The following is a 12440-nucleotide window of genomic DNA, read 5'->3' as shown; positions in this document are numbered from 1 at the left end:
CTCCATCATGTCCCGCAAGATGGAAGTTCACCCACAAAAACCATCACGCTATGCCCTGTCCGTCATGACCAAGATGAATATGATCACAAAAACAGCAAAAAAAAAAGGAAAGATCATACATGCAGAATGAAGAATCACGAGTCGGCGAGCCGTTTAACTTTCTTCTGGTTTGCCCGTTCGCGCGTCTTCTCGGACGCTCTCTCGGCGAGCTTCTCCGGCGGGAACGGGAGGGGTTTGTATGCCAACCCCTTGGCGCCCGTCCTCCGAATGCGCTCTTCCGTGCGCGACAGAGTCCGGCCTAACCCCAAAGGAGACTCGGGTGCCAACGCAACCTCGTACCCATTGACGCGCGAGATGGGGGATTGGCTGCGAGAGAGGTCGCTCGCCGACGAGCTGAAACTTCGTCGCAGATACACAGACGAAAGGAGGGGATCAGGTCGAGAATACTCTGCAGGGGGTTCGAGTAAACTCGGCCCGTTCTTCAGGTCCTCCGCGGCGATGCGAGCAGCCGACAAGAGAATCTCATCCTCGTCGACCTGAGGGGACGCTTTTGCCGGAGGTTCCGGCTCAACTGCTGGCTTGGAGTCGACCATTTTCTTGATTTCCTCCAGCATGGCTAGCGTCGGTAAAGGCGCGACGGACGCAAATGCGAGAGACTTCTTCGGTTTCTTCTTGGGCGCCGGCTCTGGCTCGGACTCGGCGACTCTGGGCTCCTTGGAGTCTTCAGATTCCACGTTTGAGCCAACTTCCTCGTCCCGTTCCAGAGACCGCTTACGGCTAGGAGTTTCGCGTCGCCCACTGACAGACTGCCGCAACATGTCAATCCATGTTGCACGGTCCTCCAGAGGCTGGCGTTTTTCCAGCTTCGCGCCTGACGCCGGCTCAGATGGAAATTCTTTCGTTTCGAGCGGTCGTGCCGTTTGCGCAGCCGCTGATCCATCCACTGATGAAGGCGTTCTTGTACCGACTTGTGCAACTGATGCCGCCAATGGTGCTGCGTTCACAGTCGTGGTGGAGACCTGTGGCTTCAAGGTGGGTTCATCTGTCACTGGTGTCGGTGCTTCAGTCGAAATCGAGGTTGCAAAACCAGGGATTGGAGGTTTGGATGGCTCTGAGTGGGGTTGGGCCTGGACCGCCTTTGCTTCAGAAATGCCCGCGGGTTTTGGTGACGGCACCTGAGTCGGAGCCGGTGCCAAAGGGCGTTCTTCAAATGCGAAACTGGGACCACCCGCGGGCTTCTGAGACGGCTGCGCGTTCTCCAGTGATGATTCAGTGACAGTCGAGCCATTTAGCTGCGCGGCTGAACTGCTTGTCGCCGGCGCTGAAGGGCGTTCCCCGAATAAGGATCTGGGGCCATCTGCAGGCTTCGCAGGCGGCTGGATGTTCCCTGGGCCTGATGTTGTGACAAGTGAACCATTCGACCCCGCGACCGAACTGCTTGTCGCTGGCGCAAAAAGCGAAGCGAAAGGATTCTGCGTACTAGTGTCTGTTTTGGACGTAGAGTCGTTGTCTGCCTTCGCCTGATTATAGATGGTCGTGGGCTTCTCTTGAGGTTGCGAAACCTCGTGCGACGTTTTAGAGTCCTCCGTAGTCGATGACAGCGTAGAGAAAAGTCCAGAGGAAGGACCGGGCGTGAACAGACCGAATTTGGTCTGAGACGGAATGAAAGGAGCAGCAAAAGGATTGAGAGATGATTCTGCAGGTTTTGGTTTATGCTCCTGTTGTGCAGTAGAAGTGACAAATTGCGGAGCAGACGTGACAGGAGCGTGCGTGGTTTGTTCTGGCGTCTGAGTGAAAGTAGAAGCTGGGAAAAGGGATTGCGGAGCGGACGACGCCGTTTTGCCGTTCATAAAGGAGAACGCGGAGCTGGATGAAATACTTGGCCCGCTGCTCGTGACATTGGGTTGGCCATTGATACCAGCTTGATGGCCGAGGCTGTTGCCAGAAGAAATTCCGTTGGTTGCAAAGAGAGGCTTGTTGGGCTCCGGAACAGAAGGAACCTGGGTCGTACTCGGAGCGGCAGATTGGGGCCCCGAATGCACTGCAGGCTGAGCGTTCTCCTCTGGGACGAATAGACTTTCATCGGAGACGACAGACATGCTCTCTACATCTTGGGGTTGGAGCAAGGAACTGTCAATCATCCCATACTCCGCAGCCTGCTTGATATTGAGGCCAAGTATAAGAGCGGCAAGAGTTCTCCCGCCGCGTTTTGACTCGACGTATGTCTCGGAAAACGTCTGCTGCGTGGTTGGTTGGAACTCTGAAATGATGTTAGAATTAAGTAGCGGGACAGGAGGAGCACTCCAAGAGCCGACTACGTACCAACAGAGTCGATTGGACGATTGCCCCAGTTCAGGTACAGCTGCCCGTCCGCATTCTCAGCGAATTCCAGGCCCTGGTCGAGGCAAAACTGTTCTGTCTGCGAGTCATCATCGAAGTGCAGCACAGAGGTGAGTTCTTCGAGAGTCCACTCCTCGTTCTTGTGCTGCTGAGAAATCGGAGAACGACAGTAGCCTTTCCAGATCGAACGGATTGCAGTCTGCCGCATGTTGTTGAAGTAGATCTCGGCAACGCATGCCATGAGATACGAGACGCTCGGGGAATCCACAAGGTTGAAGAAACGCGAGTAGAACCCTTGAGCAATCGCATTTGGCCGCTTGTCGTCGAGTGTCCCCTGATATTCCCATGTGTTACTTGCCGCGGCGTAGAGTTCGAGAGCGACTTGCACTTTGGGGGATCGTAACAACTCCACCGGCCATTTCTGAATTCGTGTTTCCAGATCGGGTCGTTGATCGTGGATGGCAAACACGATATAGTATGCGCGGAATTCCTCCTCATTGGGGAAGTGGATTCGACCGCGGTTATCGTCATAGTAGTACATCAACGAAAGCATGGTATTGTTGAGCTGTTCTCGCTCCTGGTGGTGGTCGAAGTGCTCGTGGTTCGATGGGCTGGATAGGAGATGGAGCGAGAGAATATGGAATCGGGCGATCCGTTCCAGACATGTGACCGCCATTCGAACGTGATCCTCCCGAGTTAACTGCTGAACGGAGAAATCGTTCCTGATCGACCGTGTGCGATCCCAGACAAACTTGTGAATTACGCCGAGAGGCTCCGGTCCGTTGATTACGTGGCGGATCAAATAGTTCATCGTCTGGAGAAGGGTTTTCGGTGTGCGAATATCGGACGGTAGTTGCTCATCGTACCCAGCAGCAGACCGTCTGAAACGCTTCAGCATCTTCGACTCCACGATCTGGAGCGTGTTGCTGGCCGGATGCAAATACTGGCGAATCGATCAGCAAGGATTGTCTGGGGCGAGTGCAAAGCCGAATTCGTACTTTTTCGCTGCGATCTACCATCTTTTGCACAATTCTCTCCACACGCTCGTACTCTGGACACATGCTCGTGCAGGTTCCCACGGGAGTTATGGCTTTATTCAGCGATGTCGGCTGGTTGGGGTCCGCCATTTGGCCCTGTCGGATTGCCTCCTCCCTCTGTCTCGCGCGGTCGATTTTGAGCTTCCAGGAAAGTCAGTCCATAGTCTTCCGGCGCGTATATCAAGCTCATCGGTGCCGTATTCCACGTACTTTCTCATAGCGGTCCTGGTAGCTCCCCGCTGTTCGGCCATCCTCCACGGAAACAGTGTCTGTCGACAAGGCTGTTTTCGACGGCCCGGAACGACTTTGGGCTGATCGGGGACGGGCAGGCTGGCTGCTGATTGCGGAACTAATGGAATTCGCGAATGAAGACGCCACGCCTTTGCCTGCGAGTGTCGGTGCCGACTTTGTGGAGTGCTTTGGGTCGATCTTGCTGCGCAAAGAAGGTGCATTCGCCGCGCTCCGAGAAGCGCGCCCTGACCCCTTCGCCCGTCCTCGAGAGGAACCCCGACCGGTATTGGCAGCGACCTGCGTCGACGCGCGACCTCGGCCACGGCCCCGGGCGCGGGCCTGTCCGCGGACTCGGGAATTTCCATCTTTCTGGCCCGCACCAGTCGCACTGATAGGGTTCCCAGCGGCCTGCATTTATGCAGTGGCCCTCCGACGAACGGTGGCCGGACGTTGGGTGTCGAGCGGGCGCGGTGTTCGATGGCCGCAGACGCAAATGACGGGACGGTTCTTCGTTGGGAGAAGTGAGGCTGAAGCTACCATGAGTCGCGTGAAGAAGCGCAATGATGACAGGAGCGGAAGGGACAGGGCCCTGCTCTGAAGTTTCAGAGGTTATTGAGCAGGGTCCTCTCAGTGTCTTTGTTGAACTGGACGAGTTTGCCGCGAGCGAGAGAGCAACCGACGCTTTTCGAAATGATGACTCAGCATCTCAGCACTTTCCCATGGTGCACGGACCTGTTCATTCAACAAACACTTTTTTTTGTCACCTTCCCAGTGTGACTTTTATGCCTACCGTACATCTCGAGAATCTTCATTACTAGCGATGGCAATTCCTTCTTTATAGTCTATATTTCGCTGCATACTACAGCCAGTGCTTCATCGCCGTTCCGAGGCCGGCAAAGCCTTCTTGAAATACCTTTCGCCCAGCCAGCTCGTTTGCAAAGCGGACTTTGGTCAGCAAGTCCCAGTCATCACGACGGCACATCAAGCCGAAGATCATGCCTGCCACAAATGTATCGCCGGCTCCAATGGTGCTAACGGTGTTTAGCGGAGAACGCAATGAAATGTATGGTACAAACACATACTCTACGATTGAGGATCCTTCCTCGGTGTATGCCGGCACTGAGACGTGCGTGCGGCTCGGCAGTTCCAACACATCGGCGCCTTTTTCGCCCCAAGTACAGCATAGATGACGTCTATGCATCGCCGTTTAGTCTTCATTCAGCGTTTCACATGAATCTGGTGCTACGTACGCCTTGGGAGTGAAGTTAGCCTGGTCTCGCAGGCATTGTTCTGCCGATGTGTAGCCCTTCGCCTATAGCAAGCCGGATCAGTAGATCATCGTGAGTGACAGGAAGGAGCAGCACCTGAGCCCAGCTCTTCGAATAGAACACCAAGTCTGCTTCTGCAGCCAGATTCTCTAAGCCTGCGCGGCCGGGTTTCTCAACCTCGACACTGATCGTAGCGTGCGGTAGGGACCGGTGAAGGTGATGGATGCATTCTAGCGTGGTATCCGGGATTCGGCCCTATTGGCGATTGTCAATCAATCGCGCTCAACCGATACCGGCAAGATCATTTACTTCGAAATGGAACCAGTAGTCTTCTCTATCGGTTAATTGGCTTACGATGCGCCCGAATTCGTCGACTGTCATTTCTGGCAGCTCGTTGAAGTTGATGATGGTCCGGCTATCGGTAGATTGGCTGCGGATCACATAGCTAGACGCCGGATCGCTGATATTCTCACGATAGATGCAATGATTGAAGCTCACAGCTGGTCCTAATGAGTCGCGTATAAACTGACTGCCCGGTGAACTGCGGGAGGGCAGCACCGCTACCAAGTCGAGCGTCGCATTGGCGCGCGATCGCTGCACAAGCTGCTCGAGGACTTCGAGCGAGTTTGGACAGTTGCCTCCCCGGCGACGCGTGACACTCGATGCGCGCAATTTCTCATCTTCCTTGGGATAGTGATCAACTCTAGGAATCTTAGCTGCCTAAAGTTCTTGGTTGCCGACAGAAGGACAATTTCCAGGAATACCTCAATATTGTATCGACGTAGCAGGCACCAACCATAACCAGGCGCGTCATGGCGACGTCCTTGAGGCTCTGTCATTCATCGCACGTTGAGGGGCATTGCATTGAGAGAGCACAGCAAAGGCCGCAGGGGTAGCTCTGGAGGAAGATCTGGCAGCCGAAAGCCACGTTAGTCATCATCATTCTGACACCTCCAATTGGCCAATGTCTGGCTGTGAGGGGTGTGTGGGATGTGGAGAGCTGCACAATCTGATTGGTCGGAGTTTCAGGCAGAATAACATCTCACGTCATGGATCTCCAGCAGTTTGGGCTCGCAGCAAGTCCAAGATTGTCCTGACCAGCACAAATTTTGAGGACAGAATAGCAGTAATTGGCCGTCTGGAAGTGCTGGGATCTCTTCTCTGAAATGCTGCCTGGAAATCACGGTCCAGAGGCCTCGAGAAGTGCAAGAACAAAACATAAAGAGCCGGGATATTGTTTCGCCGCCATTCCACGTAGCCGGCTTTAAATGATTACTAAGCAAAATTCCATCCGGGAGCTTCATCGGTCTTGATCTCGCACCATTTATCTCGTCTCTCCTCCGCATCAGACCAGGCAGCAAAGGGGAGAAATACCTTTTCCTGGGTCTGGCGACCGTGCTCTTAGGCTGACTGGACGGCGTGGTGTGACGCGAGGCGAGCGAGCAGAGCATACCGTTCACGCGGTATTCTCGAGGAAGATGGTCGATGGGAATCCTCAAGCCGTGATAGCCAATGTTCCCGGGCCCGCCGTTTCCTTGACTCTCGATGGCGAGGCGTCGAGACAGCCCTTTTGCGGTGACCGGGAGGGATGGGGTCCAATTAGCTCGGTGATATATGACTTCACTCCCTGTTTCCTCGATGTTTGGGTTGCTGCGGTTGCGGCATGGGGAATTTTTTTCGGTGCCGGCGCAATTTGGTTCCTGTTGACAAAGAGAGTTGCTCAGCCGGTCTCAAAGAATTGGCACTTTTGGGCGAAGCTTGTGAGTCTCCTTTCCCATTGTCTGACGGGCTGACGGGTCTGATCGTCTGGGCAGATTGTCCTCAAATTGCTGATTCTCGCCACCGCTGTGCAAGCTGCGCTGCAAGTCGAGACGCATCCTCGAGTGTGGTTTGCTGATATTCGCTTCTGGACCACAGCATCAATATTGGTGTCCCTCGGAGTTATCTTCGCGTTACAGTACATCGAGCATTGGCGCAGCAGGCAGCCAAATGGCGTCGTCCTGTTCTACTGGGTGTTCTTTATCATTGCGTATGCGGTCAAACTACGGTCCCTTATTATTCGGGAGACGTTTCGCACCGAACTCGCCTACTTCATCGTTTTCACAATCGCCTTTGCTCTCGCGATCTTTGAGTTTATCCTGGAGTATTTTGTGCCAAAGAAACAAAGTGCATATGATGCTCTGGGAGCCGAGGATGAGTGTCCATATGAATACGCAGATGTGTTCTCAGTCCTGACATTCAGTTGGATGACTCCTCTGATGAAGTTTGGGTACAAGACTTTTTTGACGCAGGATGATCTGTGGAATTTGCGCAGACGTGACACTACTGCGGTGACGGGCCAGGCGTTGGAGGAAACGTGGAAGAGGGAACTGCAGAAGAAGCGTCCATCTCTTTGGCTTGCGCTTTTCAAGGCTTTCGGAGGGCCATATCTGCGGGGCTCTATCATCAAATGCGGAAGTGATATCCTAGCTTTCGTGCAGCCTCAATTGCTACGCTTGTTGATCACATTCATCGATTCGTATCGTACGGACAACCCGCAGCCAGTGGCTCGTGGAGTCGCCATCGCGATAGCCATGTTCCTGGTATCTGTCGGTCAAACTACATGCCTGCATCAATATTTCCAGCGTGCCTTTGAGACCGGCATGCGCGTCAAGTCTGGCTTGACTGCACTTATCTACGCCAAGTCACTCAAGTTGTCCAACGAAGGTCGAGCAACGAAGAATACCGGGGACATTGTCAACCATATGGCGGTCGATCAGCAACGTCTCGCAGATTTGGCCCAGTTTGGAGCTCAACTTTGGTCCGCGCCGTTCCAAATTTTCCTTTGCATGGCATCTCTTTATAACCTTGTCGGTCTGAGCATGCTTGCCGGGATTGCGGTCATGATCTTGATGATTCCGCTCAACGGTTTGATTGCCCGGATGATGAAGAAACTTCAGCTGGTGCAGATGCGCAACAAAGACTCCCGGTCGCGATTGATGACGGAAATCTTGAACAATATGAAGAGCATCAAGCTCTATGCCTGGAACAAGGCATTCATGGCCAAACTCAGTCACATCCGTAATGACCAGGAACTGAACACGTTGCGAAAGATTGGCGCAACTCAAGCCTTTGCTAATTTTACCTGGTCATCGACTCCGTTCCTGGTTTCGTGTTTGACCTTCGCTATCTTCGTTATCACCGACAACCGGCCCTTGACCACCGACCTTGTTTTCCCGGCTCTTACGTTGTTTAACCTCCTCACCTTCCCGCTGGCGATTTTGCCGATGGTGATCACTTCAATCGTCGAGGCTTCCGTCGCTGTCCGGCGTCTGACCGACTACTTTACTGCAGACGAGCTCCAGCCCGATGCGGTCTCATTCCAGGACGCTGTCGTTCATGTCGGTGATGAGTCCGTCCGCATTCGTGAAGCCTCATTCACTTGGAATCGCCACGAACCTGGAAATGTGCTGGAAAACATTAATCTCAGCGCGCGTAAGGGAGAACTCACGTGCATTGTCGGCCGCGTAGGCTCCGGCAAGTCGTCTCTACTGCAGTCGATCTTGGGCGATCTATATAAACGTCAAGGCGAAGTGGTAGTCCGTGGAAAAATTGCATATGTCGCGCAGCAGCCGTGGGTCATGAATGCCAGTGTCAGGGAGAACATCGTCTTCGGGCATCGTTGGGACCCCCATTTCTACGACCTCACTGTGGAAGCTTGCGCTTTGGTTGATGACTTCAAGACCCTGCCCGATGGTGATAAGACGGAGGTCGGCGAGCGGGGCATCTCTCTGTCTGGCGGTCAGAAAGCTCGGTTGACTCTTGCTCGAGCGGTGTATGCTCGGGCCGATGTATACCTGTTGGATGACGTCTTGTCGGCCGTGGATTCTCACGTGGGACGCCATCTGATCAGTCGCGTACTTGGGCCCAACGGCATCCTCAACAGCAAGACCCGTATCCTTGCGACAAATTCCATCGCGGTGCTCTCATCCGCAGATTTTATTGGGTTGCTGCGGGACGGGACTTTGATCGAGACTGGAACTTATGAGCAACTGTTGGCAATGAAGGGAGAGGTTGCCAATTTGATCCGCACCGCTTCCAGTGATGACGAGGACGGATCAGACGCCAGCAAAGATATGCGAAGCGGCGAGTCGACGGCGACCTCTGAGATATTTGACGAGGACTCGGAATTATCTAGCGAGGAGATCGAGGACACAACTGGTTCTCTCGCGCCGATCCGGCCAAGTAGTGCGAGGAAGACGAGTATGTCTACGTTGCGACGGGCGAGCACTGCAAGCTGGCATGGTCCGCGCAGAGACGGGGCCGACGAGGAAAATGGTCTCAAGTCACGGCAGACGAAGGAGACTTCCGAGCAGGGCAAGGTGAAATGGTCTGTGTATTGGGAGTACGCCAAGGAAAGCAACCTATACGCCGTGGGAATGTATCTCATTGCCCTTTTAGCGGCGCAGACCACGCAAGTTCTGGGAGGGTTCTGGTTGAAGCATTGGTCGGAGGTCAATGAGGAAGCGGGCGGAAATCCTCAGGTTGCCAAGTACATTGGAATCTACACTGCTTTTGGGCTGGGTTCGTCCGCATTGTCTGTGATCCAGACACTTATCCTTTGGATTTTCTGCTCTATTGAGGTATGTACATGTGCTTTCCAGTGCCTGAGGTCATTTCTAAGCAATGTAGGCGTCGCGGAAATTCCACGAGCGAATGGCATACGCCATCTTCAGGTCGCCGATGACCTTTTTCGAGACGACTCCTTCGGGCAGAATCCTGAATCGATTCTCGAGTGATATCTATCGCGTTGACGAGGTCCTTGCGCGTACCTTCAACATGGTTAGTTGACTTTCCCTAGGAGAATCAGTGTCGTACTCTAATGGGCGGTAGTTGTTTGTAAATACGGCTCGCGCAGGATTCACGATGGCTGTCATTGCTATTTCGACTCCACCAGTCATCATCGTCATGATCCCGCTCGCCTTCATTTATATGTCGTATCAGAAGTACTACCTCCGAACTTCCCGCGAATTGAAGCGTCTCGACAGCGTCAGTCGAAGTCCCATCTATGCGCATTTCCAGGAGTCACTGGGCGGAGTGTCGACCATCCGGGCATACCGACAGGGAGAGCGCTTTGCGTTGGAGAACGAATGGCGGATGGATGCGAACCAGCGGGCATACTTCCCGTCGATTAGTGCAAACCGTTGGCTGGCGGTGCGACTAGAATTCATTGGGTCCGTTGTGATTCTTTCAGCTGCCATGGGATCCATCATCTCCGTTTCCAGAGGCAGTGGTTTGACGGCCGGCATGGTCGGTTTGGCCATGTCATATGCCTTGCAGATCACGCAGTCCCTGAATTGGATTGTGAGGCAGACGGTCGAAGTTGAGACCAACATTGTGTCCGTCGAGCGTGTCCTGGAGTATGCGCGCCTTCCGAGCGAAGCGCCCGACGTGATCTTCAAGAACCGGCCGCCTATCGGATGGCCGGGACAGGGAGGAGTTTCGTTCCGGAACTACAGTACTCGGTATCGAGAGGGACTGGATCTTGTCTTGAAGGATATCAACATCGATATCAAGCCTCGCGAGAAGATTGGCGTCGTTGGACGTACGGGAGCTGGGAAGAGTTCTCTGACTCTGGCTCTTTTCCGGATCATTGAGCCGGCAAGTGGCAGTATCAGGTATGGTTTCCACGAAGCCAACGAAGTGTTTACTGCTTTCTAATCATACTATTAGCATTGATGGCTTGGATATCTCGACCATTGGTCTGCTGGACCTGCGCGGTCGACTTGCCATTATTCCTCAGGACCCAGCTCTCTTCGAGGGATCTATTCGTGATAACTTGGATCCTCGCCACGTTCATGATGATACGGAGTTGTGGAGTGTTTTGAGTACGTAGATGCTGAGTTGCGAAATGATGGGATCATGGACTGACCAGTCAGGCCATGCACGTCTCAAGGAGCATGTGGCCAGCATGGATGGACAATTGGACGCCATGATTCAGGAAGGAGGTGAGTGATTCCAGACTGCTAACCAAATTTCCAAATGGATGGGCGCTGACCGCGGCTACAGGGTCGAATCTTAGTCAGGGGCAGCGCCAGCTGATTTCTCTAGCCCGTGCGCTGCTTACACCGAGCAATATCCTTGTCCTGGACGAAGCAACGGTACGTTACGAAGAATACGAACCATGCGTTTGGGAACGGGAAAACTAATCTTTCGTTGGCGTCCCCGCAGGCGGCCGTGGATATCGAAACGGATGCGCTCATTCAGCGCACGCTGCGCAGTAGCGTGTTCAAAGATCGCACCATCATCACGATAGCGCATCGAATCAACACTATCCTGGATTCGGATCGCATCGTTGTTTTGGACCGCGGAACGGTGGCCGAGTTCGACACGCCGGCAGAACTGATTCGCCGGCGCGGCATGTTTTACGAGCTGGTTAAGGAGGCGGGACTGTTGGAAAGCGAGGCGGTCACATCCCTGCTCGGATCCAAGAGGTGAAATGAAGAACTTTTCGTCGGTACTTTTTTTTTTTTTTTTTTTTTTTTTTTTTCTGTTTAGGGTGGCAGACTAAATTGACGGGATTCGGGGAATGGATCGCGCGCTGGGACCTTTTTCCGTGGGTCCGTGGCAAGGACCGGCGCCGCTGAGCTTTTTTTGCTTGAACAGGTTTAGTTAACCTGTGATGGACATGGTCCGTGCCCTGGCAGGGGGCAAGAGACAACATCAAACATGCGGTGATGGGACTTGTCTTGCATTTCGCAAAGAGAGAAAAAGTAAAGAACGGACCACAGAGCCAAAAAGCAAGACGATCAAAGCAAGGATTTAAAACTGTACTATTTTTGCGGCACGTCGATGACTGTACAATCTATTTCATGTGAGGTTTACTCTAGTTACTCCGTAAATTGCCGAGATTAAAGATCGATGCGACAATACTTGTATAGAATAAGCTGAATATCAGACAAGACTAGGGAAAGGCGTCAAGGTTCTTCAGTTTCTACGTTTGTACGTGCTTCATCTCTCTCTGCTTTGGACTACTGCCTTAGTACGTACTCCGTACGGGAGGGACACTTAGAACATCACTCCAAAATCTATGTGGAATGTGGGTTGTTCCAAAGCCTCCGACTCAAACTCTCAGACAAATTCGGTATTTCTTGGACGAGCTGTTCTGCATTCTCCCCTTCCATGAAAGTCGAAACTGGAGCACAGAGTTTTCCATGAACCTGTGTAGAGTAGAGCTCCCCGACCTCCGCTATCTGCAACGTGGCTGCGCCAAATCGCCAATCAAGCCTGGGCCGTATCTCCATGATCAGGGCCCAGACCAGGCCCGTGCAGAGTGAAGAAAAAGTACTCCGTAATTAGGTATTAAAAAAAAAAAAAAGAATCCACCACGCAAAAGTTACCAGTCTAGGACTTAGGAGGAACCCTGCAATCTGCATAGCGTACCCCGGTTACTGGGACAGTGGGACAGTGGGACGGGCCCAGACGGGGGATAACAGGAGTCACAGATAGTGACCCAGAAACTCCTCAGAGAAGGGCACTTATCATTGCTCAGAACTGACGAAATTGAAGAAAAATGGAGCTTGGG

The 12440-nt window shown here is 53.2% G+C and overlaps 3 protein-coding genes across 3 annotated transcripts; 1 reads left to right on the top strand and 2 right to left on the bottom strand.

Moving 5' to 3' along the window:
- Nucleotides 1-134: 134 nt before the first annotated feature.
- On the bottom strand, nt 135-4022 carry VTN31DRAFT_4756 (uncharacterized protein; the record flags this gene model as incomplete). Its single annotated transcript, XM_069405179.1, has 4 exons — nt 135-2260; nt 2323-3283; nt 3339-3518; nt 3588-4022. 4 exons carry the CDS (start codon nt 4020-4022, stop codon nt 135-137), a joined length of 3702 nt encoding a protein of 1233 aa, XP_069260269.1.
- A 445-nt stretch (nt 4023-4467) lies between these two features.
- Nucleotides 4468-5690, bottom strand: VTN31DRAFT_4755 (uncharacterized protein; the record flags this gene model as incomplete). Its single annotated transcript, XM_069405178.1, has 6 exons — nt 4468-4639; nt 4691-4801; nt 4859-4920; nt 4973-5131; nt 5186-5579; nt 5641-5690. 6 exons carry the CDS (start codon nt 5688-5690, stop codon nt 4468-4470), a joined length of 948 nt encoding a protein of 315 aa, XP_069260268.1.
- Nucleotides 5691-6354: 664 nt separating this feature from the next.
- Nucleotides 6355-11353, top strand: VTN31DRAFT_4754 (uncharacterized protein; the record flags this gene model as incomplete). The annotated part of the gene is made up of 8 exons (XM_069405177.1): nt 6355-6636; nt 6691-9498; nt 9548-9697; nt 9749-10533; nt 10589-10743; nt 10795-10863; nt 10925-11016; nt 11087-11353. The coding sequence occupies 8 exons, from the start codon at nt 6355-6357 to the stop codon at nt 11351-11353; spliced, it is 4608 nt and encodes a 1535-aa protein (XP_069260267.1).
- Nucleotides 11354-12440: the final 1087 nt, after the last annotated feature.

This window comes from Thermomyces dupontii (genome assembly GCF_041956625.1).
Source record: "Thermomyces dupontii strain NRRL 2155 unplaced genomic scaffold VTN31scaffold_4, whole genome shotgun sequence".
In the NCBI taxonomy this organism is placed as follows: Eukaryota; Fungi; Ascomycota; class Eurotiomycetes; order Eurotiales; family Trichocomaceae; genus Thermomyces; species Thermomyces dupontii.
The sequence above is the reverse complement of the archived record's forward strand: the minus strand, read 5'-3'. Positions and strand labels throughout refer to the sequence as shown.